The 27660-nt window shown below is 50.8% G+C and overlaps 1 protein-coding gene across 3 annotated transcripts in view; it reads right to left on the reverse strand.

Annotated features, from left to right (window-relative positions):
* Nucleotides 1–4321: 4321 nt before the first annotated feature.
* The window catches only part of LOC140389713 (NACHT, LRR and PYD domains-containing protein 3-like), a 124168-nt gene continuing 100829 nt past the window's right edge, over nt 4322–27660 (reverse strand). For all 3 annotated transcript variants that reach the window (XM_072474151.1, XM_072474152.1, XM_072474150.1), the window contains 2 exons: nt 14656–14823; nt 4322–6256 (listed from right to left, as the gene is read on the reverse strand). In XM_072474151.1, the coding sequence (XP_072330252.1) occupies nt 6160–6256; nt 14656–14823 (265 nt within the window). In that variant the 3' untranslated portion in view covers nt 4322–6159. The remainder of the gene's footprint in view (nt 6257–14655; nt 14824–27660) is intronic.

The raw sequence follows: 27660 nt of genomic DNA on the forward strand, positions 1-27660 counted from the left end.
TTACGCTATTTTCCGGTCTACAAAACTCCCGACAGTTTTTTCGCAACAAAATCTCTCAGGTTTACCTTATATCTCTTGTTAGTACACATGCAAATAACACACTTTCGAATCTTGGTTGTTTGATCGGTATTGGTCTTACGCTTGTGGATTTTACTTTTTCCAATTGGGTTTTTAATTCAAATTTGGGTTCTCTTGGAGTGACAAAGCCACTTCTAGGTCGAGTCCCACCAGAGTCGCCAGTAATGTTGCTATATTTATTTGGTTATAAATATGGCGGTCAATATGGTTGCCTTCCTTAATCCTAATTATGCTTACTTTCAGAGACGGCAGGTATCTCTCGATACCGCCACAAAGTTCAAACCCGAATACCGATCAAAGAGCCAATACACCAGTTAGTTAGTTCAAAGTCAATACTATTTATTTACACACACAGTAAGATCTACTCATGCACAACAGTACTACAAAGTAAACTATCTCTAACGCTTACGCCTATACTTAACTTCGGGTGCCCACTTAGTCAGAGGAACAATGGCCATTGTTCGAATCTGAGGCTGTTGGGTTCGAAGAGATAAAGGAGAACAGCTAAGGTCATTCGTCTGGTAGCGAGCGTTGACCTTGGACTTACTTGCTTCTGGTGATGCTGGTGGATGGGTCTCTCTGCTTGAGAGCCAAATCCAAGAGAGCGAATCTCGCGTGGGGGTTCCTTCTTATACTTGGAGGGCTTTGCACGCTTTTAGGCGGGCCTTAAACTTGGTCCCAATTAATTGTGCAGCTTCTCGATCATTGTTATCGATCTTAACAAATAAAGGGGTGGGTGCCCTGAAAGCTGGGCGTGTCCTAGGTGGCCGTTGGCCTTGCTTTGTTTGTGTCTTTCGGTTGGGGTACTGGCGCCGGGATGTCTGCGACAGTATCAACTACCTGAGTGTTAGTCCTTTGTTCCTCGGAGATGGGCCATCAATATATTAATCAACCCAGAGTTTCGATTCCGTCTGGTAACTGCTTGCCAAATATACATTCAGGCTCTGTGCCTGCTTGTTGTCTAGTATTGTCCACATTTCCCTACATTCTCTGTGAGCGTCCATTTTGTGTCCTGGAAGTGGCCATCCCAGATGGCTACACAATCATCAATGTGCAACATATATTTGGATGTGTTGCATTTTTAGATGTTTGTGTGTGTTGGAATGTGATATGTTCTTTTAATCAATTCTAGCTTTCACTGGTTTTATTGCTGACTGCGCTATTATCTGTATTCTGAACCATGGTGGGTTAATTTAGTCATGGTGACCTTGATCAGATTGTGGTATGGCTGCATAACCTTTGCAATTCTGTTCATTAGAACAATGGTCAGTTTATATCAGTAAAATGTTGCATAAGCTTTCGCTAGCTTTTGAATGTTTCAAATTCTGTGCTTTGCCACTGCAAATTCTGCAAGCTGTGTGTTTTTGTAATGATGAAATCCATTTTAAAATGGATTTTAAACTGGGCTTTAGTATTTACATTAAAATGGCTAAATCAATTACCCTTTTACCTATCAGAAATAGCCAGTTCCCTTCAACCTCACACCACAGACCTTCTATTAATTCCCCCAACTCTTCTTCTCACTTGGCTTTAATCCCTTTCATGAATACCTTGTCGAGTTCATTGATCTTACTCGACATCATGTCTTCCTGTGAACTTTCATTGTCTCCGGTCAATCTTGAGATTTGGGTGTGTTCTTGCGTTTACCCAGCTTTGAGATTTGAGAATATTGTCTGGCGCAGCATTTCCTTGTTTTGTGACCAATTTTGCAACAATTCGCGACACCAACATTCCTGTGGCGACCACATTGACTTTTACATGTCCTCAGTGATGGACAATAAATGCTGGCCCAGTCAGCGATGCCCACATCCCATGAACTAATTAAAAAAAAGGTCCATTTGCTTACTTGCTGGCAGCTACAAAATGAAGGGATCTCTCATCTGTGAGTTTGTGCCCAATAATGGAGCTAAAGGACGCTTGATGTCAGTGTACGTGCTGGCCATGTGAACTGCTTTCTGACACCACTTCTGACAGCAAGACTCCAGCGTTTGCATTTACAGCCCGGTCGCGGGCGGCAGTCTCAACTTAACGGCCGGTCACGGCAGCATTCTGAAAAACTGGTTGCGGCCATTGGGCGCTTCTCCTGCGATCGGGAACGCCACAACCGATCGCTCCACGACCCTCCCGCCCGCGGGCCGTGACCCTGAGTTTGCAAAACCCTGCCATACACTTTCAACCCTAAAGTTGAAATGGAACTGGGGAAGTTGATCAAGGACAGAGTGATTGAGTCTGTGAGGACGAGCGAGTGGGCAAGCCCAATTGTTCCAATTATCAAGCCAGATGGCTCAGTACGAATCTGTGGTTACTTTAAAATGATGATTACCCCAGCATTGTGTGCTGACAAATATTCCTTATCATTTATATAGGACCTATTTGCTGTATTATCAGGTGGACGAAAGCTCAGTAAGATACATTTGTCCCAAGCCTACCTCCAGATGAAGGTAGCAGCTGAGTTGCAACCTCTTCTAACTATTGTAACACACAAAGGACTGTTCAGGTACAACCACTGACCATTCAGAATAATGTCAGTGCCGGCCCCATTTCAAAAGTCCATGGACCAAATCCTTTTATGGCATCAGCGGTATTCAATGCTATTTGGATGACATCTTAATTACTGGAAGGACTGAACAGGAGTACATAAAGAATTTATAAGACCCATTGGAGCATACTGAAAGAGGCAATCTTCACGCCAAGAGAGAGAAATGCGATTTTTGCAGTCGTCAATAAGCCATCTTGGCTCTGCCATTGGAAAGGACGGGCTCCACAAGACCATAAGACATAGGAGCAGAATTAGGCCACTCGGCCCACCGAGTCTGCTCTCCATTCAATCATGGCTGATATTTTTCTCATCCCCATTCTCCTGCCTCTCCATAATCCCTGATCTGCTTATTAATCAAGAACCTATCAATCTCTGTCTTAAAGACACTCAGTGAATTGGCCTCCACAGCCTTCTGCGGCAAAGAGTTCCACAGATTCACCACCCTCTGGCTGAAGAAATTCCTCCCCATCTCTGTTTTAAAGGATCGTCCCTTTAGTCTTAGATTGTGTCCTCTGGTTCGCGTTTTTCCTACAAGTGTCCTGCCCCCTCCTTCAACCACTCTATCCAGTCGCAGTATCCTGTAAGTTTCAATAAGATCCCTCCTCTTCCTTCTAAACTCCAACGAGTACAGACCCAGAGTCCTCAACCATTCCTCATACGACAAGCTGTTCATTCCAGGGATCATTCTTGTGAACTTCCTTTGGACCCTTTCCAAGGCCTGCACATCCTTCCTTAGATATGGGGCTCAAAACTGCTCACATACTCCAAAAGGAATCAAAGAAAATGAGTGTGATTTTATATGCGCTTCGACCGCAGAATGTATCACAACTGAAATCTTTTTTAAGACTCATCAATTGCTACGGAAGAATACAGCGAAAGACTGCTGCCAGCAGGACCAGCAGAACACACTGGCACGAACAGCCAGAGAACCCCAACCAAAGGCCGGAACTCCCCAGCCGCCCACACCAACGAAACACCCCTGCCACCGACCCAAAGGCGGCGCGGAGAACAGCCAATGGAAAATTCCGGAAACAGCAGCAGGAGCAGAACACTACACCGCGGCGAAACGGAGAATCCTGCCCATTATGTTTTGCTTTTGGAAGTTCTTCACATTATGATTTTTTGAGTCATGCCCGAAGTACATGCTACCTTGTCCCCAGGCATTTGTTTGGTCCATTCACTACTCTTGCTTCTCCAATCCTGTCTTCTGCAGTAGTATCCAGGTCTGCCAACAGACTTTTCATCGTATTATTTCTGTCTGTAGCTCCCCCTCTGTACTGTGGTGCCTGTGTCCAATATCTGGATGAGCTTGAATAGCCGGGATGATTGAGTCGCATTGGCTCCTGGGCTCCACATTGCCCCCACAGCCTAGCAAGTGAAAGGAGGTGGCTGCGCACTGGCAGATGGAAGCTGCATAATGGATGAACGATCTTGAAATGATGAAGGGGCCCGTTTCCTGTAAAATTAGACCAGCAGCCATGTTACTGCCAAGTGGATTGTGGAGCCTGAAATGGTCCCAACATCGGGTTCCCAACACCCAGATAAATACTCAGCCCACAGATTTTATACAGAAATGTTTCTATTACATGGGATACATTGATTTCTTTACAACATAGGATGGGGCCTTGGGAGCAAAAATGCTGTATTACTATGCGAAGAAGTGACAACTAAACAAATGGAATGCATGAATTTAATTATATTTGAATAGAGTTCACAGTAAAATACATCCATTCATAAAATTCCAATTGTCCAGAAATCAAAGGGTTGTTTTCAACAGTACAGCATGTCATAATAAAGTAGAAATGTGCTGAAACAACTGAAACCTTATTGTAAATAGCATTATAAATATCATAGCTATATAGATTGCATTGTACATAAAATCACCACCTCAATTTATTGTATGATTTGCATTGATCGCTTTTTAAACAGTGTTTCAGCAACCAAAAAAATATTGCAAATATGCATCTGAGTTCTTTTTAGATTAAGGGTTTGGGTTTTGTGGTTGAAATGATGGTGCAATGGTCAGCATTTACTCTGTCAAACTGACAGCAATCTCTGGTAGTCTGCAACTAAACAGAGATCCCAGAATGTGGAGTCAGCGATGGCATGTTAACATGTTGTTCCTCATAACAATTAGAAATCACTGAATAAACATAAACTTCCACTTTTTGTGGTCTATTAAAAATATTTGAAAGGACTCCTGTTGTATGAAGAATAACTGGATTTTTAATGCCACGTTGTCATGATTACAAATCAACAGCCTCACTGGCCCTAAAAAATAATTTTGTATTTGTGGAATGTCAAATTTCTCCATTCCATAATAAACATTCTGCATATTCTTGAATGAATTATTTTCTTTTGAAGTTTATTTATAATATTTCAGCTTCTACCTTAACCATACCGCAATCTTTATTTTACTGGCTGTAAAATTATAAAATGTGAATGATAAAACCTACTTGTTACTCCCTGGATTGCTGTCTGTGAGAATCCTTCAATAGGATTGGCTGCCTAGCCTGCTAGGCAACATGACTATTGATGGTCACCAATATGCTGGCACCAGAAGTAAATGAATATGGAAAATACAAGATTCACAACACAGAACTTGCTAGATCTTTCTGAACAATTACATTAGACATATGTGATGAATGCCATCACTTCACTCTGGCCACAAAATTCAGGCCAATGACAAGTACAAGCAGTCGATAATTGTTAACAAACCATAAAGGTTATTTAACTTTACAGGTTAGGGATAGTGGCCTTGAAATTGGATTGCATTGCATTTGTTTCTCAGGTGCAAAATGGACAACTAGTGGTCCAATATAGTGGGTGGCATGCCTGAAGTGCACCGATTGAAATGACATCCCTTGGGCACCAAGTGCTTGGACCAGAAGGATGCAGATACTTATTATTGTCGAAAAGAGATACATGTTGCTGAAGTTTTTTGTCTTGCACTCATCAGGACAAGTGCAAGAATGGCAAATTTCAAACAATCATGACAATTTATAATACAGGAGGAAAAGGTCCTGATTATTTGGCAAGCCAACTCTGATTGGCCGAGGCTTTGTCATAGAGAGAGTGATATGAAGTTTTAGTGACCCGTGTGGAATTTTACATTCTTGCATGGCTACAGCTTGGGAGGTGAAAGGTTGCTTACTTGAGATGGGTGACCATGAGCAGCTCTAGCCCGTGAGGGACTGACATCAGACTGCAGCATCGCGACATGTGCCAGAGGCATCTGCAACAACTAGCTGAGGCATAAAGATAATTTGAAGGCCTATTTTATGGCGGTTCAATCTTAATACCTTCATATGATAAATATTTCAATGTAATTTATTTCAAAGAATGAAATGTAGAAAATTTGAAAAGCAATAAACATCATTAATCACAAATGAACAAGACACTGGCATGTAATCCAACCAGAAAGCAGAGAATGCCAGCTTAGTTCTTTTTATCTATTTATTAGTATACATTGCAATATACATTAAAATATTTTGTTAACAGTGGAATTATCAAATCAATTACAAAGGGCACCCAAAAATAGTTTATCTTCTTTCTACAATAATCTGAACTCCTGGTTTCTCCAGCTTCAGCTTCTTTATTGCCATCTGTCCATTTGTTGTAAAATGATTCTGCTCTAACCTATACCAGAAAGAAATATTATTAGAAACTGATAACCGTGCATACTGGAAATAGGATAGCTAATCTATATCTAATCTTTATTGCTACATTCTACATCTCCTTTTCTTTCTATTTGAAATACCTTTAACCTGTATGGGTGTTAAATAGGTCATCCATGTCCTAAATGCCTGTCAACTATTCAACTAGTTCAGAGGCTGAGCTGTATCATAACTCCATTTACCCAGGTTTGTTCCTTAACCATTAAAAGCCCTGCCAAACAATTGATTGGAAAAGGGAATTGTGCAGGTAGACTGGAGGACAGCCAATATTACTCATGCGTTTACAAAGGGAGATGGAAGAAGTCCAGGAAAGTCTTGGCCGGTTTTCAGAATATCACTGATAGGAAAGGTATACTCAAAGATCCAGGTGCGAAGGTAAAGAAAGCGAAAATACAATAAAGAGATGTCAGCATGGATTTCAAAACAAAAGCCTTGCTTGACCGACCTTAGCAAAGAGGAAACAGTAAGAATAGACAAGATTAATGTAATAGTTGCACAATTACAGGAATTATTTGAATTTGAGCTATTTGAATTTCCCATCTTTGTTGCTAAGGCACCACATTAGTCTCATGACTAACGTCAGAGAATGTTGAGCTACAGTAAAAATAGCAGAATGGATAGCAAGCTGCCTACAACTCAGGAAACCCTATTGGGGTTAAGGCCAGCAAAAGGTGTGAAGTGGTGTTCCTCAAGGACCACTGCTTACAATTTAAATTAATAATTTGGATTCAGAAATCAGGGGCGTCATTCTCCGACCCCCCAGAGGGTCGGAGAATGGCCGTTGGCCGCCGTGAATCCCGCCCCCGCCGGTTGCCGAAGTCTCTGAAGGGAGAAAAGTTGGCGGGGCGTTAATGGCGCCGCTGCCGTCGGAGAATGGCACGGGTTTGCGCAAGGCAGCCGATTTTCGGCCTGCCGATATTCTCCCTTCCGGATGGGCCGAAGTCCCGTCGACGGGATGACCGTTCACGTCGACGTAAATCAAACCTCCTTTTCATCGGCGTGACCCTGTGCTCCAGGCTCACGCCGACCAGCGAGGAGGTGAGTGACGGCCTGGGGGGTTGGCCGCTGGGCAGGCGATGGCGTGGCCGCAGTCTGAATGTGTGGGGAGAGGTGTGTCTCGGGTTGTGTGTGTGTGTATGTGCGGCGGGGGGGGGGGGGGGGGTGGTTAGAGTGGGCTGCGCTCCGGGGGAGTGCCGGGAGGGGGGTCCGTGCCGGGGAGGAGGTTGGGGGGGTCCGTGCCGGGGAGGGGGATGGGGGGTCCATGCCGGGGAGGAGGTTGGGGTCCGTGCCGGGGAGGAGGTTGGGGTGGTCCGTGCCGGGGAGGGGGATGGGGGGTCCGTGCCGGGGAGGAGGTTGGGGTCCGTGCCGGGGAGGAAGTTGGGGGTGTCCGTGCCGGGGAGGGGGATGGGGGGTCCGTGCCGGGGAGGAGGTTGGGGTCCGTGCCGGGGAGCAGATTGGGGGGGTCCGTGCCGGGGAGGGAGGTGGGGGGGGTCCGTGCCGGGGAGGAGGTTGGGGGGGTCCGTGCCGGGGAGGGGGATGGGGGGGTCCGTGCCGGGGAGGGGGATGGGGGGGTCCGTGCCGGGGAGGGGGATGGGGGGTCCGTGCCGGGGAGGAGGTTGGAGGGGTCCGTGCCAGGGAGGGGGATGGGGGGGTCCGTGCCGGGGAAGGAGATGGGGGGTCCGTGCCGGGGAGGAGGTTGGGGGGGGGATCCGTGCCAGGGAGATGGATGGGGGGGTCCGTGCCGGGGAGGGGGATGGGGGGTCCGTGCCGGGGAGGAGGTTGGGGTCCGTGCAGGGGAGGGGAATTGGGGGTCGGTGCCGGGGAGGAGGTTGGGGAGGTCCGTGCCGGGGAGGGGGATGGGGGGGTCCGTGCCGGGGAGGGGGATGGGGGGTCCGTGCCGGGGAGGAGGTTGGGGTCCGTGCCGGGGAGGGGGATGCGAGGGCAAGTGAGTTGGTCCACCTGGCCAGGTGCCAGCCTCCAACAGTTGGACCCATGCGGTCCGTGCCACCTGGCTGGGGGGAGGAGGGGATATGGGCAATGAGGACATGTCGTCGTTCCCCTCAACCCCCCACCACCAGGCCGTCATGTTTTCCGATCATCCAGCGATGTTGGCCGCCGTGGCGGCAGCCGCTAATGTCTATGTTGCCCTGGATGAGGAGGAGGAGGAGGAGCGTGCCAGAGAGGCGGCGCAGGCTGCCGCAGAGGGACAGGCGGCAGCCGCCCAGGCTGGAGGGACACCTGACCGACAGGACAAGGAGGGGGAGGAGGATGTCGCAGCCCCACGGCAACGGAGGCACCCGAGGGCGCCCCGTGTGTAACGGCCCCGGCAGTCATACCAGGACCTCACGGACCGGGAATGCAGGAGGAGACTCCGGATGAGGCGGGAAACCGTGGCACACATCTGCCACACCTGTCACCGCGTGGCACTGGTGGGGGACACCCTCTCCCCGTGTCCGTCAAGGTTACGGTGGCCCTGAACTTTTATGCAACGGGGTCATTCCAGGCACCGAGTGGGGACATGTCCGGCATATCGCAGACATCGGTGCATCGGTGCATCCGGGCAGTGACAGATGCCCTATATGCCATGGCGCACCGTTACATCCGCTTCCCTGTGGACCGGGCCAGCCAAGATGCCCGGGCCGTGGGCTTCTCTGCCGTGGCCGGGTTCCCCATGGTCCAGAGCGCGATTGATGGGATGCACGTCACCGTGCGGCCACCTGCAGATAACAGGGCCGTGTTCACCAATAGGATGGGGACCTATTCGATGAACATATAGGTAGTCTGCGACCACCGCATGATGATCCTGCAAGTCTGCGCCCATTACCCAGGCAGTGTACACAACTCATACGTGTTGTCGCGGTCATCCATCCCCAGCATGTACGAGAGACGCCATCCCCGGCTGAGGTGCTGGTTGCTGGGCGACAGGGGCTACCCATTGCGATCGTGGCTGATGACGCCTATACGGAGGCCACGCAATGAGGCGGAGAACCGCTACAATGATGCCCATGTAGCGACAAGGGGAGGGATAGAGAGGTGCTTTGGCGTGCTGAAGATGTGTTTCAGGTGCCTGGACCTCTCTGGGGGCGCCCTCCAGTATCGGTCAGATAGGGTCGGCCGCATCATTGTGGTGTGCTGCGTCCTGCACAACATAGCCCAGCAGAGGGGCGATGTGCCGCAGGCAGAGGAGGGCGGAGTGGAGGAGCAGCAGGAAGAGGCGCAGTCCTCCCAAGATGAGGGGGATGGGGGTAATGGTCAGGGCAGACGGGGTAGACACAGGCGAGTGGCTGTCCACCGTTACCGGCTGGCCCAGCGGGCACGGGACAGACTGATAGCCGCCCGCTTCACTGACTAGATGGGCGTGGGAATCGGGTAGTATGGCCACAGACCGCACACCATGGCAACAGCCGACCACCCACACCCCCCCACCCATCCACCCACCCAGCACCCTCACCCCCCTCCCCAACCCCACCCACCCCACCCGCATGCACACCACCCCCCTCCATTGCCGATCCACCTGCGGCACAACGGGCCGGGCTCACACAGTTGCGGGTGGACTCGTGTCTATTGCAGGCCATGGAGGATTACGACAACCCGCCCTGCGGTGAGCTCCTGGCTCCACATCGTTGGACTATGTTTGATCATGGCCACAGTACCACCATCCACCCGGACCATCCCTGCATGCGGCTGTGACACTGCAGCGCACGGTCCCGTCCCCTGCCCGGGGGGATGTTGATGGCGGCCCAGGGGGAAGGGGGCAGACTCACCTGGGGCTGAGGTAAGACCACCCCTCACACACACACTTGCGCTCAACGTACATGACACCCACGCACGCTTTGGACAGAGCACAAAGGCAGCTTCTGTAGGTGTAACATTGACTTTAATAACCAAACAAGTTCATGCACGTGCCCTAGCCCCTAAAACTCATCTGTGCCCTGCACCCGTGCCAACTTACTCAGTGTCTAATTGTTTGGCCTTACGGGCCCTTTGACTACGTCTACGTGGTTCCCCAGACGGTACAGCAGAACTGGAGGTGGACTCCTGTGATTCCTGCCCTCTGACACTGGATCCCTTTGGCGGCCGTTTCCTGGGGCGTCCTGGCCTAGATGGGCCAGGCTGCGGCCCGGGCGACTGGGATGGCGAGCTGCCAGCCTGTCCTGCCCGTTGCCCACCCGATGCACCTGGGACGGAAGGGGGGGGAGTCCGAGGTGTCGCGGTGTTCCCAGACCTCCCCTACAGGGGGACCCGGGACGGACCACACCACCTCCTCCTCCCTCGTGGTGCCCGATGGCCCCCAGGCCTCTACATGGGTGGAGGATGCGAACGGACTGGCCATCCGACGCCCACCCGGCATCTGGCGCTGCCAGTCCTGGAGGCCCGTGCTGGTATCGACAGGGGTCTGCAGGTTTGCAGCCATGGAGCCCAGGGGGTTGGCAAACCCTGTCTGTGACTGTGCGACGCTGGCTCGCACATGGCCACTGGCGCCGATGCCCTCAGCGATGGCCTGCAGAGACTGGGCCATGGCCTGCAGAGACTGGGCCATGGCCTGCTGAGACTGGGCTATGGCCTGCTGAGACTGGGCTATGGTGTTGAGCGCCACTGACACCTGGCGCTGGCACTGGCTCATGGCCTCCTGTGAGAGGGCAGCCATGTCCGGGGCCACAGACGCCGCCTGCACGGAAAGCCCCAGGCCTCGCAAACCGTTCCCCATGTCTGACACCGTCGCACCCATTGCCTCCACCGCGGACACCACCCATGCGGTGTCGGCCTGGGTGGCACACATGACCGGCACCACTCCCAGCTCCTGGACGTGGGTGGACTCCTCCACCTGCGACTGCAGCCGCCGCAAGCCGGCCGTCACCCTCTTTGCTCGTCTCCGGGTCGGTGGTTGCATCGGATCTATGTGTGGGTGTGGTAACTCCAGGAACCCGGGATCCATCTGGGCGGCAGATGTTCGCTTGGGCTGGGCTGCCCTCCGACCGCCCGGCCCCTCTGCTGCTGCTACCTCCACCTGCTGTACCGGGACTGCTGTGTTGTGCGCACCAGTGAGTGTACCAGACGCCTCATCACTAAAGTGCCCAACCGAGGTGAGTGTTTCTGCGATGGTGGAGGGTGTTGGTGACAGCAGTGGCGTTGTGTCGTGCTCTTCGTCCCACTCTGAGTCCATGGCACTTTGGGGTGGGGGTTCGTCTCCACCCATCTACTCTGAGTCACTGTCCGGTATTTCGTCTTCCTGGGTAGTGCTGTCCCGGGTAGGGGTGTCCTGGGCAGTGCTGTCCCGGGTAGTGGTGTCCTGGGTTGTGGTGTCCTGGGTAGTGGTGTCCTGGGTAGTGGTGTCCTGGGTAGTGGTGTCCTGGCTCGGATGTGACGGGGGCCTGTGGCTGCCCCCCTCGTCGCTGGGTGGTCGCTCCCGCACGTGACGGGGGTGTCGTCTCCCTGTTGCTCCAGGTCTCTCCGTCTCCCGTGGTGTGCGAGGGGCATCCTGCGGGCGTCGCATGCTGGATGCTCCGGGTCTCTCTGTCTCCCGTGGCCTCCGAGGGGCATCCTGCGGGCGTCGCATGCTGGAGGGTCCGGGTCTCTCTGTCTCCTGTGGCCTCCGAGGGGCATCCTGCGGGCGTCGCATGCTGGAGGGACCGGGTCTCTCTGTCTCCCGTGGCCTCCGAGGGGCATCCTGCGGGCATCACATGCTGGAGGTTCCGGGTCTCTCCGTCTCCCTTGGCCTCCGAGGGGCATCCTGCGGGCGGTCTGCATCTGCGGGGATGGGTGCCTGGACGTTTGCTCCTGCGATACACAATGAAGCATGCATGGTTAGACATCAGGCAGTGATCAGGTGATATGGGGGAGGGGGATATAGGGGAGGGGGGATATGGGGACGGGCTGTCGGTGGCTCACTTGCTAGTATGCCCCCGACCTCTGCATCAGCAACCTCCCGATCCTCAGGTCCGCCAGCCAGTTCCAGGGCCCTTTCCTCGTGTTCGGTCAGTGGCCTCTCATCAGCGGGGCCTCCTCCAGTCCTCACATGCTCCCTATTGTTGTGTGCGCGCTTCTCCTGTGGGGGGTGGGGGTGGGGGGTGGTGGCAGGGGTAAAAGGCAACACTGTTAGGCAGGTATATGAATGAACGCCATCGGTTGCGCGTGCATTGCAGAGGTTAAGGTTAGGGCTGGATTCACTTGGGGATATGGGGGATATGGGGGATATGTGGGAGGGGGGATATGGGGGAGGGGGGATATGGGGGATATGGGGGAGGGGGGATATGGGGGAGGGGGATATGCGGATATGGGGAGGGGGGATATGGGGAGGGGGGATATGGGGGAGGAGGATATGGGGGAGGGGGGATATGGGGGAGGGGGGATATGGGGGGATATGGGGGAGGGGGATATGGGGGAGGGGGGATATGGGGAGGGGGATATGGGGAGGGGGGATATGGGGGAGGGGGGATATGGGGGAGGGGGGGATAGGGGGATATGGGGAGGGGGGATATGGAGGATATGGGGGAGGGGGGATATGGGGAGGGGGGATATGGGGGAGGGGGGATATGGGGGAGGGGGGATATGGGGGAGGGGGGATATGGGGAGGGGGGATATGGGGGAGGGGGGATATGGGGAGGGGGGATATGGGGGAGAGGGGATATGGGGAGGGGGGGATATGGGGGAGGGGTGATATGGGGAGGCTCACCCTGGCTGCTCTGACGAGGTCGTTCACCTTCTTGTGGCACTGGGTGCCTGTCCGTGGTGTCAGGGCCGCAGCGGTGACGGCCTCTGCCACTTCCCTCCACAGACGCCGGCTGTGGCGTGGGGCAACTCTGCGGCCGTGCCCGGGATACAGGGCGTCCCTCCTCTGCCCACCGCGTCCAGGAGCGCCTCCACATCCCGTGACTCGAACCTCGGGGCTGAGTGGCGGCCAGCCATCCAGTCGGGTGTTCCGGTCGGGTGTTCCGGTCGGGTGGGGGGGAGCAGCGCGGCCTTATGAGCCGTCACGCCGTGCAGCGCGTATGACGCTGCACGGCGTCAACCATGTGCGCAAGCGCGGATCCCGTTACGTCGCTGCTAGCCCATTTCGGGCCGGAGACTTTCGACCCATTTTTCCGACATGACGCAAGTCGGATTTGCGCCGTTTATTGCGCCGATTGGCGGACTTTGCGCCGATAACGGAGAATTTCGCCCCAGAAGTGCAATTTCTAAAAATATGGACAACACCAAATTGGGAGTATTGTTAATACAAAGGAAGGTGATGACAAAATACGTGAAACTGTTAATAAACTTGCAACATGGGTATTTAACTGGCAAATTAATTTCAACATTGATAAGTATGAGGTGGTGCATTTTGGAAGATTGAGGAAGCCACATACTGCTTGGATATTAAATCTAAATGGGTGTAAATGAATCTCAGAGTACAGATATACAAACCACTAAAAGTAGTCAAATCAGATTGATAAGGTCATAAAAAATGCAAATCATGCACCTGCCTTGATTTCCAGAGGGATAGGACTAAAAAGCAGGGAATTCATGTTAGGCTTGTACGGAACCTGAGTTAGATTGCCCTCAGAGAATTGTAAACCATTCTGGCTTCCATGGCTGTCTCAGAGAAAGTCACAGGTGAGCAAATGTTTTCCCACCGCCCCAACCCGCCCACGGCAAATTTGGGATCAGGAAACTTTCCCAACCTCTGTTTCCCACCTCAGGAGGGATTCTTGCCCTGTGTATTGGAAAGTCTTCCTTAATACATTCATTGAAATTCACCAAATAACACGGAATTCCCTTTGAATTCTTCAGAGAGAAATAGCATTCTGCAAAACAAAAGTCTTAATAAATCTGTACAAAATTCATTTGTCCACCGTGTTAACAGAGATGCTTCACAGTTGTAAATAACACATTGGGTGGAATTTAGCGATGTTTTTATGTGTTGGCTCGGGCGGGCTGTCTGCCAACTGCTTTGTCTGGTTTCCCAACTTTATTTTCAAACATTTACAGAAGAACTTAAGGGGTGGGTCTCACAATCTAATGCTAGTGGGGCGAGCTCTGGATGAAGACGCTCTCCAGCAACTCGACTGCTGAGAAATAAAGGGCGCCCCGATCAAACAAATTAAAATTAAAAAAAGAACCCCCCCCCCCCCCACCCCATCACACACAATCATGGGAAGACCCCCAGGAACCCTCTGCCACAGATCTCCCCAATGGAAGCTCGTCCGCCAATGCCCGGACACTGCCCCCAGGCACTGTTTTATCTAACAGAAATTCACTCCACATGCAGTATTTTTTTGTCCTTTTCTTCTGTAGCATTGGTATCTCAGACCGTGTGACGGAATTGGTGCAAACAAACTACACAGGCAATTTTAATGAAAAATAAATGGACGATAAACTCACCTTAGAACTTGCAGCTTGCTACAGGTCAGAATGAAGCTGCAGAAGTTCTGTAAGGAGCTGTTTGTAAATAAGTTTGCACTTAAGTCAAGATGTGTTATTTTCTGTGTTGTGTTAAGTGCAGTCAAAAGTTTCTTACAGCATGCATCAGTGAGAGATGTTTGCTTTAACCTAACAAGATCAGAAACAGAAAAAGGGTGGGTATAAGGGTTATTATAAAAAGAGATTTTGTTACAATATTTATGATGGAGTCTGGGTGTTGTTACGACACCCTGTGTGAGTGCGCAGTCAGTCCCAGCCCCACAGACCCTGGAGTCCCAACATAAGTTGGGCAGCATGGTAGCACAAGTGGATAGCACTGTGGCTTCACAGCGCTAGGGTCCCAGGTTCGATTCCCCGCTGGGTCACTGTCAGTGCGGAGTCTGCACTTTCTCCCCGTGTCTGCGTGGGTTTCCTCCGGGTGCTCTGGTTTCCTCCCACAGTCCAAAGACGTGCAGGTTAGGTGGATTGGCCATGATAAATTGCCCTTAGTGTCAAAAAGGTTAGGAGGGGTTATTGGGTTAGGGGGAGAGGGTGGAAGTGAGGGCTTAATGGGTCGGTGCAGACTCGATGGGCCGAATGGCCTCCTTCTGCACTGTATGTTCTATGTTCTGTTCTATAAGTGATTGTAACTAATGATTTATGTATTTTCCTGAGATCTGTATTCCTTAAGTTCTCCAATGAGTTACAGGCACCAGATAGGAGTGCCTTCACAGGTATGACTAGGAGTCTTTTAAATTGCCTGGCAGAGAGACAGCCTCTTCCAGCTGCTTCTTGCCTGTGTCTTTTTCACACAACTCAGGAGAAAATGGAGTTCTTCACATAACCCGCCTTTCTTCTGGAAGATTCTGAATGGCTCCACCAATCACAAGCAAAAACAGGAGATGGCTTAGGATTCCAGATTGGCTGCTTGCCAAGTCTATCAAACTTACAGAACGGGCTCTGCCACATAAACTAAAGGGGAAGACCTGGATAGTTCATTAGACCAGGGGTGTTTCGGGTTTGCCTAAAGTCTGTAGTTTAAGCAAAAAGACTATTGTTGCAGCAGCCAACAAGAACTGTAGATTAAAGACAGTCAGCAGGACAGGAATTAAAAAGGAAACACAGAGCAAACAAAGGTTTTAAAACAGATTAGGTGGATTGGCCGTGATAAATTGCCCTTAGTGTCCAAAATAGCCCTTAGTGTTGGGTGGGGTTACTGGGTTATGGGGATAGGGGGGAGGTGTTGCCCTTGGGTAGGGTGCTCTTTCCAAGAGCCGGTGCAGACTCGATGGGCCGAATGGCCTCCTTCTGCACTGTAAATTCTATGATAATCTATGACAGTGCTCTAACATGTTTCTCCCTCCCATTTGTGCTTGATCTCTTATTAACTACACGTCATGCCACTGAGCAGAATCTATACAAGTACTTGACTTGTGTAATTTGGGCTCTGAATTCTGATAGATTCAGGAAATACAGCAAATTCATTCAGTATTGCAAAATAGGACTGAAATTATATGGAGGATGGAAGGTGCCGACATGCTCCACGCCAACTCTGTCCTGCAGAGCCATAAAGCACTGTGGGGCGGCTGAAGAAAGGCCCAATGGGACTTCCACCGCCTCACTGGCGAAGGGGTTCCAATGTTATACTTTTATTAAGATTTTCAAATTTTCACAAAAATCACATCAAAACTAACATAAGAGAAAAGCAAATTCATATGCATTAATGCACAACAAGTACAACACAAAGCAAATGTAATTGCAAGCATTGGAAGAAATATGGTCAGATGGGTGCACATTCCTTCCGCAGATACAAGAAAATTCTGCACACAAAAACAGGATACAAACATACATCATAGCCATAGCTTCATGGGAATGTTATGGGCGAGGGGTTTTCAGAACCACAAAATGTATCATGGAGTTCAACCAACCTCACCCTTTAATGTATTTGTTGCTTTTCCTAGCACTCAGTTTTTTCCCTAGGTGTGGAATTACAATTATGGACACGTGGGTTTTTAAACACAAAACACTGTTTATTCCATGAACTCAACTCAACATCTTAAATAAACATTGGATCTCTTAACACCCCTTACTTCAAAGGTAACTCAGAAAATATTGCAACAGTAAATAACTCCTTAAAACGTTCCTTCAAACTTCCAAGAGACTTAACACCTTTAAACAGTATCACATCAGGTTAAAGGATATATATATTTTCTGTAGAATGGCAGAGATATATTAGCTTGGGTGACTTCAGCTCCAGCACCTTGCTTTCTTCTTGCAGCCCTCTGGCCACACACAGACACACACCTATTGCTTTTAAGCTGAAACTAAAAACCTGCAAAATGGCTGACCTAAGCTCAGCTCCACCCACTCTATGACATCACTGTTTTCTTAAAGGTACATTGCTTAAACATCCAGTTCTTAAAGGCACTCTCGCATGACAAGAAAAAAATAGAGGAGAAGAAAAACATTCTGAGAACCTCAGAGCAAAGGGGAAATTACACAAAAACGAACAATCTCCCAGGGAAGAGCAGACTGCAAGACGACAAAAGGAGGAGCAGGCGCCACAAGTCCAAGAAAATCTCAGAACTCGAACCTCAATCCAAGGACCACCTTTGAAAAATAAGAGAAAATCAAGTGCAAAGAACAAAGACCCGAGCTGCCAAACACCCTCCACTGGATTCCAGATCAAGGAAAGGGAGCAGGTCACCAGAACATCAGCAGCAATATGTCCCTAAAAGGGGACAGCAGGATGCAATGAAACCCAAGGTCAAGCAGGATACCATTGGGTTCCAATTGGAGAGGGAGAACCCCACCACACACAGAGAGCGGGGCATCAGGGCCGCCCTCAAAGTGGGGGGGGGGCACCACAGGAGGGAACTAATCATTCAGATAACAAGACTTCCCAGGCTACCACCTGGAGTATTACAATTAAACAAGAGTCAGCTGACTAAGCCATGGGGAGGGCATCTATTCCGAGGAAAATATTCGCCACAACTCTCAGTCCATCCTGGAATCACCACCCACCCAGATGCAGATCCAACAACACTTCACACTCCCCATGAGCCCCCAAAATGAGTGCCCCAAACCCTAGGAGAAGCAGGATACAGACCACAGTGTCAGGCATGACCTAGCCCAGCACCACCGTCACCACAGAAGAAAAACAACTCAGGAGAACCTGACTCCAAGGATTTTCGCACCGCCTCGACCCGTATGACCCTCCAAGATTGCACCAACCCAGTCCCATACAGGGCAAAGCACTCCTACCACCCACCCCACAAGAAAGGATATACAACTGAGCCCCAGCCAAGGGGAAACCCCAGCTCTGAGGAAGACAAAGCGTCAAGACATCCAGCTCGTGGGAGCTTGAGGAGGGGAACATAAAGCTGACAACAGCATAATCATCAGGGAACAACGTTCAGGATAATAACTGAGTTGCAAAGCAGTCGTCAGGATAAAGACTTCAAAAAAATCAAGGAAAAGGCAGGATCAGGATCAGTGAGCCCTCTTCACGATCTCTCAAGGATTCTAAAGATCGGAACATGAGGCATGATAAACTGTAGCATGCCATCTCACCAGAAAGCTGAACGTCTCAACAGCCTGGGCTCCTGCTGGAGGGGATGACTCGACCGGCTTGGCCAACTCCAACCCCTCTTGACTGAATACAGGACCAGTGATCAGAAGGCCAACCCAACTCCAGGTCGGGGGCTGCATTCTCTAATCCACCAGCCGCGCGTTTCTCGGCTGTGCGCCGCTTGCTGGTGGTAGCATACTATCTTTCCACCGATTGTCAATGGGATGTTCCATTGTAACCACCCCACATTGCCAGGAAACCTGCTGGTGAGGGTGCACTGCTGGCGGGAAAATGAAATCGCAATGACCGGAGGATTCCGGCCAGGTTACATGTGCTCCATCGAGCTTAGACCATAAGACATGGAAGCAGAATTAGGCCACTCGGCCCATCGAATCTTCTCCGCCATTCAATCATAGCTGACATTTTTCTCATCCCCATTCTCCTGCCTTCTCCCCATATCCCTGATCCCCTTATTAATCAAGAACCTATCTATCTCTGTCTTAAAGACACTCAGTGATTTGGCCTCAACCGTCTTCTGCGGCAAAGAGTTCCGCAGATTCACAACCCTCTGGCTGAAGAAATTCCTCCACATCTTAAGTTGTCCAGCCTCCAAATCGAGATTCCTGAAACATGGCATCCAATTCTTGAACTCAACTGGGAACCAGGCTCCATATCACCCCTCTCCTGCTCCTCCTCTCTCTTTCCCGACTCTGTCAGGATGAACGACAGGCTATGTAACAAAAACTCTACTGTACAGAGGCAGGCACCCACCAGGAATAGTGCTGTCTCCATCACAAAGTCCTCCTCGTGCACCTCCAAAAAAACATCTCACAATTCTTGGAATTGGGCCTTGACAACCTGCACCACAGAATCAAAACCTTCAGACAGAACAGCACTCTTGCTGCCAGCCATCATCCCCCCGGCCGGGGGTCTGCACAGAAGCAACTGCATCACCAATGGCAGAGCAGGCCCCAATTCCCTCCAGCTCCCATGATCAAACATGGATTCGGATATATCATGTCGAAATTCTGACCAGCAATTCTCGGGACAGGGAACCAAGTCAACCAAAGAAAGTCAAAAAAGAAATGTGCATAAAGGTAAAAAGTCGGATTAAAAGATGACCAGAGCCAGAGCTCAGAAAATGCAGCCGCGGACTTCCGGTTGCGGCTATGCCTGGGTAGGTCGCACGTTCGGCAGCTCCCGCCAAGAATGGACTTTTGGCCCCTTTTGAGGAGCCCCAGCGGCACTTGGACGACGATTCCCGGTGTGGGAAGGCAGCAGTTAGGTTCCCCCAGCATTGTATGGAGTGGACCAGGAGTGGAGCGATGGTTTTGGAGCAGAGAGGAGAGCGGGTGAGGAAAAGTAAGATGGCGGCGGGTGGAGACCAGGCAGCGTGGGCGCAATGGTCACGGGAGCAGCAGGAGTTCCTGAAAAGCTGCTTTGCGGAGCTGAAAGCAGAAATGCCGGCGCCAATGAAGGCGTCGATAGAAAAGCTGCTGGAGACCCAGAAGGCCCAAGGGGCGGCGATCCGAGAGGTGCAGCAGAAAGCCTCTGGAAGCGAGGGTGAGATTCTGGGCCTGGCGGTGAATGTGGAGGCGCACGAGGCGCTGCACAAGAAGTGGCAGGAAAAGTTTGAGGACCTGGAGAATAGGTCGAGGAGGAAGAATCTCCGGATTCTGGGTCTCCCTGAAGGGGTGAAGTGATCCAACGTGGGGGCATAAGTAGCCACAATGCTGAACACGTTAATGGGCGCGGGAGCCTTCCCGCAGCCCTTGGAGCTGGATGGGGCTCACAGAGTCCTGGTAAGGAGGCCTAAAGCCAATGAGCCACCAAGGGCTGTAGTGGTGAGGTTTCACCGCTTCCTGTCATCTCAGGAGTGCGTCCTGAGATGGGTGAAGAAGGAACGGAGTAGCAGGCGGGAGAATACGGAGATCCGTATTTATCAAGACTGGAGTGCAGAGCTGGCTAAGAAGAGAGCTGGATTCAACCGGGCCAAGGCGGTGCTCCACCGAAAGGGGGTGAAGTTCGGGCTGTTGCAGCCAGCGCGACTGTGGGTCACTTTTCAAAATCGCCACCATTATTTTGATATGCCGGATGAGGCGTGGACCTTTATACAAAATTAGAAGTTGGACTCGAACTAAGGGTTTGATGTGGGGTTGGGTTTGTTTTTTCGTTGCTGTGTGGGAAAGCTGGGGAGTGGGAAGGGGCGAGTGGATGTGACACATGGGTTTTGTGGGTCTGTGGGCATCGGTACTGTTTTGCAGAGGCCGGTTCCCGTGTTCGAAGGGGAGGGGGGGGGCAGGTGGCCCTGGGTCGTGGGGAACTGGGGTGAGGTTGTAGGAGAAAGGAGCTGTGCCATTGGGGGTGGGGCCGGCCCAGGTGGAAAACGCGGGCTTTTCCCCGCGGAAGGGGTGGGGCCTGAGGGGGGGGGCGGTGCTGGAGCGTTGCCCACATCGACCTGAAGGGGGGGATGGGATGGGGATTCCACATGAGTAACCCCCTGATCCGGCTGATAACATGGAATGTGAGCAGCCTAAATGGGCCAGCCAAGAGGGCCCGGGTGTTCACGCACTTAAACACTTAAAGGGACTGAAGGCAGATGTTATTATGCTTCAGGAGACGCACTTGAAGTTGGCAGATTAGATCAGGCTGAGAAAGGGATAGGTAGGGCAGGTCTTTCATTCAGGGCTGGATGCGAACAACAGAGGGGTTGCAATACTGGTGGGGAAGCGGATGTCGTTCGAGGCGATGAATATTGTGGCGGATAATGGAGGTCGATGCAAGATGGTGAGTGGTAGGTTGCAGGGGACCCAGGTGGTACTGGTGAATGTGTATGCCCTGAATTGGGACGATGCAGTGTTTATGAAGCGCATGATGAGTCGGATCCCGGATCTGGAAGCAGGGAGCTTGATAATGGGGGGGGGGGGGGGACGGGACTTTAATACAGTACTGGACCCAGCATTGGACCGATCCAGGTCAAGGACGGGTAAGGGGCCAGTTGCGGCCAAGGTGCTAAGGGGTTTTGTGGACCAGATGGGGGGAGTGGATCCATGGAGGTTTGCCAGGCCGGGGGCCAGAGAGTTCTCTTTTTTTTCCCATGTACACAAGGCCTATTCATGGATAGACTTCTTTGTGATGAGTAGGGCACTGATCCCAAGAGTGGAGGGAACGGAATATTCGGCTATAGCGATTTTGGACCACGCCCCGCATTGGGTGGAGTTGGGGTTGGGGGCGGAGAGGGACCAGCGCACGCTGTGGCGCCTGGATGTGGGACTGTAGGCGGATGAGGAGGTTTGTGGGCGGGTCCGGGAGTGCATTCAGAGATACATAAAAGCCAGTGATAATGGGGAGGTGCAGGTGGGTGTGGTTTGGGAGGCTCTGAAGGTGGTGGTTAGGGGAGAGCTAATTTCAATTAGTGCTCACAGGGAGAAGAGAGAGAGGATGGAGACGGAGAAGTTGGTGGGGGAGATAGTAAGGGTGCACAGGAGCTATGCAGAGGCCCCCGAAGAGGGGCTGTTGAGGGAGCGACGGAACCTCCAAACGGAATTTGATTTATTGACCACAGGGAAGGCAGAGGCTCAGTGGAGGAAAATGAAGGGGGCAGTGTATGAGTATGGGGAGAAGGCGAGTCGGATGCTGGCGCATCAGCTACGTAAGAGGGAGGCGATGAGTGAGATTGGAGGAATCAGGGATGGGGGGGAATACGGTGCGGAGTGTAGTTAAAATAAATGAGGTATTTGGGGATTTCTATGGGGACCTGTACAAGTCAGAGCCCCCGGAGGGGGGAGGGGGGATGCGGCGGTTCTTAGATCAACTGAGGTTCCCGAGGGTGGAGGAAGAGCAGGTGGCTGGCCTGGGGGCCCCGATGGGGCTGGAGGAGCTGGTTAAGGGATTGGGGAGCATGCAGGCGGGCAAGGCCCCGGGACCGGATGGGTTCCCGGTTGAATTTTATAGGAAGTGTGTATATCTGTTGGGCCCGTTGCTGGTGAGAACCTTCAATGAGGCGAGGGAGGAAGGGACTCTGCCCCTGTCAATGTCTCAGGCGCTGATCTCGCAGATTCTCAAGCGGGATAAGGACCCACTGCAGTGCGCTTCGTATAGGCCGATCTCGCTCCTTAACGTAGGTGCCAAGTTGCTGGCGAAGGTCCTCGCTACGAGGATTGAGGATTGTGTCCCGGGAGTGATACATGAGGACCAGACCTGGTTCGTGAAGGGTAGGCAGTTAAATGTGAATGTGGGGAGGCTCCTGAACGTGATTATGATGCCCTCAGTGGGGGGGGGGGGGGGGGGGGGAGCCGAGGTGGTGGCGGCTATGGATGCGGAGAAGGCCTTTGATCGGGTGGAGTGGGAGTACCTATGGGAAGTGCTCAGCAGGTTTGGGTTGGGGGAAGGGTTCATAGGGTGGGTCAGGTTGTTATACAGGGCCCCGGTGGTGAGCGTGGCTACGAACCGGCGGAGATCGGAATATTTCAGATTGTACCGGGGGACGAGACAGGTGTGTCCCCTGTCCCCTTTGCTGTTCACGCTGGCAATTGAGCCGCTGACCATAGCATTAAGGGAGTCTAGGAACTGGAGGGGGTTGGTCCGTGGAGGGGAGGAACACCGTGTGTCGTTGTATGCTGATGACCTGTTGTTATATATTGCAGATCCAGTGGAGGGGGTGGCGGATGTCATACGGATCCTTAGGGAGTTTGGGGACTTCTCGGGCTACAACTCAATGTGGGGAAGAGTGAGCTCTTTGTAGTGCATGCGGGGGGCCAAAGAGGAGCTGCCGTTGAAGAGGGCGGAGAGGGGCTTTCGATACCTGGGTATCCAGGTAGCTAGGAGCTGGGGGGCCCTGCAGAAGCTTAATTTGACACGGTTGGTGGACCAGATGGAGGAAGACTTTAGGAGATGGGATGTGTTGCCACTTTCCCTGGTGGGTAGGGTGCAGTCGGTCAAGATGACGGTCCTCCTGAGGTTCTTGTTCGTGTTCCAGTGCCTCCCCAAGGCTTTTTTCAAGCGGGTAAGCAAGAGTATTATGGGGTTTGTATGGGCGAGCAAGACCCCAAGGGTGAAGAGGGTGTTTCTGGAGCGCAGTCGGGACAGGGGCGGGCTGGCGCTGCCAAATCTGTGTGGTTATTATTGGGCAGCTAATGTGGCGATGATCCGTAAATAGGTAATGGAGGGAAAGGGGGTGGCATGGAAGAGGCTAGAGGCGGTGTCTTGTGTGGGTACTAGCTTGGGGGCGCTGGTGACGGCACCGTTGCCGCTACCGCCGACGCGGTACACCACAAGCCCGGTGGTGGCGGCGACATTGAAGATCTGGGGGCAGTGGAGGCGACGTAGGGGTGAGGTGGGGGCCTCAATTTGGTCCCCGATACGGGATAATCATAGATTTGTGCTGGGCAGGATGGATGGGAGGTTCCTAAGTTGGCATCGGGCAGGAATTAAAAGGATGGGGGACCTGTTTATAGATGGGACTTTTGTTAGCCTGGGGGCACTGGAGGAGAAATTTGGGTTGCCTCCTGGAAATGCTTTTAGATATATGCAAGTGAGGGCATTTGTGAGACGGCAGGTGAGGGAATTCCGCTACTTCCAGCACGAAGGATTTAGGACAGGGTGATTTTGGGTGTATGGGTTGGAGAAGGCAAGGTCTCGGCGATTTATCAGGAGCTGCAGGAAGCGGAGGAGGCCTCGGTGGAGGAGTTGAAGGGCAAGTGGGAGGAGGAGCTCGGAGAGGAGCTGGATGAGGGTCTGTGGGCTGATGCCCTGGGCAGTCAATTCCTCCTCCTCATGCGCCAGGCTCAGTCTAATCCAGTTCAAAGTAGTACATAGGGCGAATATGACAGGGGCGAGGATGAGTAGGTTTTTTGGGGTGGAGGATAGATGTGTGAGATGTTCGTGGAGCCCAGCAAATCACGCCCATATGTTCTGGACATGCCCGGCGCTGGAGGGGTTCTGGAGGGGCTTTGCGAGGGCTATGTCCAAAGTGGTGAACACCCGGGTCAAGCCAAGCTGGGGGATAGCACTATTTGGGGTATCGGACGAGCCGGGAGTGCAGGAGCCGAAAGAGGCCGGAGTTCTGGCCTTTGCGTCCCTGGTAGGCCGGCGGAGGATCCTACTAATGTGGAGGGATGCAAAGCCCCCGAGCGTGGAAGCTTGGATCAATGACATGGCAGGGTTCATTAAGTTGGAGAGGATAAAGTTTGCCTTGCGAGGGTCTGTGCAGGGGTTCTCCAGGCGGTGGCAACCGTTCCTAGACTTTCTCGCGGAACGCTAGGTGGAGGTCGAAACAGCAGCAACCCTGGGGGGAGGGGGGGGGGGGGGGGGGGGTTGGTTTATGTTTTTGTTAAAAGGGGGCATTTTCCCCACTTTTGTGTTTATTGGTTAGATGGGGTTAATGTATCCTTGTTTGATTTCCTATGTACAATTTTGTTTTTCTTTCTTTCTTTCTGGAGTGTTCTGAAAATTGTTGAAAATTTTTAAAAAGAAAATGCAGCCGCTCCTGCACTCACATCACATGATCCCTGGGTTTGAATCTTAAGGGGAATCACACAATCAGCACAGGCCAATCCCTGAAGAGCAAAGCGCTCTTTTAAGATCTTTTTCAAAGAGACCAGGCTGAGCGTCCCGCCCCAAATATTTTATGGTGTGGCCAGCATATTATCAGGGTCAACTGGCTTGAAGCCATAGAAGAATCCGTAGAATCACTACAGTGCAAAGGGAGGCCATTCGGTCCATCAAGCCTGTACCGACCCTCTGAAAGAGCACCCTACCTGGATCCACTCACCCACCCTATCCCAATAACCCCGTAACCTAACCGACACATTTTTGGACACTAAGGGGCGTGGTGGAAAGATCAGAGAAGGGTCAGAAAGGGAAAATTGTTAAGGATGTAACTCAGTCTATGGAAAGGTTAAAAATTTAATTGAGCTAAAAGCATAGCTGGAAATCCTTTGGAGAAAAGCAGAGAGATAATTTCACGCACGCACACACATATCTGGAAACAAAGGCTTTGAGAACAGGCTTTACCAGATGGGGAACCATGCTTAAGCTGATAACATTGCACCTGCTTGTTTTGCTCCTGAAAAATTGTTCAGACAAAGAGGCCTAACAGTAAAACAGACACATTCATGTTATTCAATCACGAGCTGGTTTTCTACAGACACTTCAGTCAACAATTCAGTCAGATTTTGCAGGAACGTTATTAAGTCGAAACCTTAAGAACTGTTTCCTCATAGCTGAGACAAGACAGCAGAAACTACGTTTTATACTTTTGACTGTAAGCATGAAACGTGTTTGTTACCTGTTTCAATGTCCTACCTACTCTTATTCTCTGAGTGAATTTGAATTTGACATTTACTATATTTGCATGAATTAGTTTATCTTACATTTACATTCTGTAATATTCAGTATATTGATATACTGTAATCAAAATTTAAGCATATAGTAAAGTATCATAAAGTAACCATTATAAAAGGTTGTAGATTCAGTCTGCAAATCTTATGGACTCTTACTCTATAATTTTTAATTCTAAGATTCTAGGTTCGAGAGAGGTTACTCGCTCATAAGGAACGATCATTCTTCTATAATGTATCGTGTATGTTTGCCCGAAGATATTTTTGGTTAGTCTAGGGTATTTTACCTTAAAACCCATTAACAACTAGCATTGCTGGTTTAAATTCTTATGATAAGATAAATTTCTTAAAGTTGAGGATTTAGGCTAGCCATAAATTTGACTGGATAAATTTACCTTGCTTAGGGGTGAGAGGGGGTGGTTGTGGGTGTAGAGGGTGATTAAAGATAGGAGAAGCCTAACAAATTGATGTGGGAAAAGTCAATGTAAAGGGTGTCCTCCTGCTGACAAAGTGAACTCAGCATGGCCGCATTATAATAAAGAATTTCATAGAATAGCTACAGTGCAGAAGGAGGCCGTTCAGCCCATCAGGTCTGCACCGGCCCTCTGAAGGAGCACCACTCCCAGGCCCTGCCCCCGCCTCATCCCCGTAACTTCAACTAATCCGCACATCTTTGGATACTAAGGGGCAATTTTAGCATGGCCAATCCACCTAACTGCTCATCTTTGGACTGTGGGAGGAAACCAGAGCACCCGGAGGAAACCCAGACAGACACGGGGAGAATGTGCAAACTCACACAGTCACCCAAGGTTGGAATCAAACCTGGGACCCTGGTGCTGTGAGGCAGCAGTGCTAACTACTGTGCCACCATGCTGCCTATAAACCCTCTTCTGACAGAAGTACATATGCAAAACCACATGAAGGCATCCCATATCAAAGCACTGGGACCTCTGGATTATGTTGTTTTTCAAATCAAAGTTCCAATTAATATCTGTATCACTCATTCATTAGGGGTCTGTTGCCTAGTGGACAGACCATCAATTGTTCGATCAATAATGAGCATCTACCTAGCACCAAGACATTGCAAGAATCAAAAGTCCCAAGCGAAAGAAGATCAGTGCTTCAGCCTGACCGAAGAGATGAATTCCAAGAAGAAAGGGATTCACAACCAATACAGAAATTCTTCACACTTCCATCTCAATTTCAGGACAATGGAAGCAAATAAAGGTCAGCTGTACTAAACCCCTGCGTCCAGACCACTGGGTTTGAGCTTTGTCATCACCAGGCCTGGATTGATAAAATATGTGACCGACTGGACTGAAAACAAGCAGTCTTCATTGTCTAGCAGATCAAACAGAGGTCGCACATCAAGAAGTCGATATTCCAGAAGATCAAGGCTGACACCTAAAGATAAACCCAGAAAATAAAAGACAAGTGGTGGAAGGAGAAAGCCTGAAAAATCCAACAATATGCTGACCGTCATGACATGACCATCATGACATGAAGCTTTTTCAAAGCCACCAGGGCCATCTACAGTAATAGTAATAATAGCTTATTGTCACAAGTAGGCTTCAATTAAGTTAATGTGAACGACCTCTAGTCGCCACATTCCAGCGGCTGTTTGGGGAGGCCAGTACGGGACCAGGTTAAATAGACCAAGTTAAATAGACAAAATCCCCTTCGCTCACAGATAGTGTTTCACTTCTTAAGGATTTTAGTATCATCCATCAACACTGGAAAGAACAAATCCAACAGCTCCTCAAACGTGAATCCACAGTGAGAACTGATACTGTCCAAGTTATTCTCCAGTACCCTCTGGTAGAATCTATGGGTGAACCACCAGTGATGGTGAGAGTTTGGCTGATGATCGATAAATGAGAATATGGCTCAAGCAGGCTCAAGCTATAGAATGACGTAGTCTGGCGCTAGAATCAAACTTTAGGGGGAAAACAAAATGTTAGATAAAGCTTTGTGTGAAGGAATGCCAAGACAGGCTGAGGTTACTTGTTTTTGAACCAGACAAATTGCAGTAACGGCCTTGGGAATGGGTGCACTAGGCTTAAAGATAATTATAAT

The sequence above is a fragment of the Scyliorhinus torazame genome, chromosome 14, assembly GCF_047496885.1.
Source record: "Scyliorhinus torazame isolate Kashiwa2021f chromosome 14, sScyTor2.1, whole genome shotgun sequence".
Lineage (NCBI taxonomy): Eukaryota > Metazoa > Chordata > Chondrichthyes > Carcharhiniformes > Scyliorhinidae > Scyliorhinus > Scyliorhinus torazame.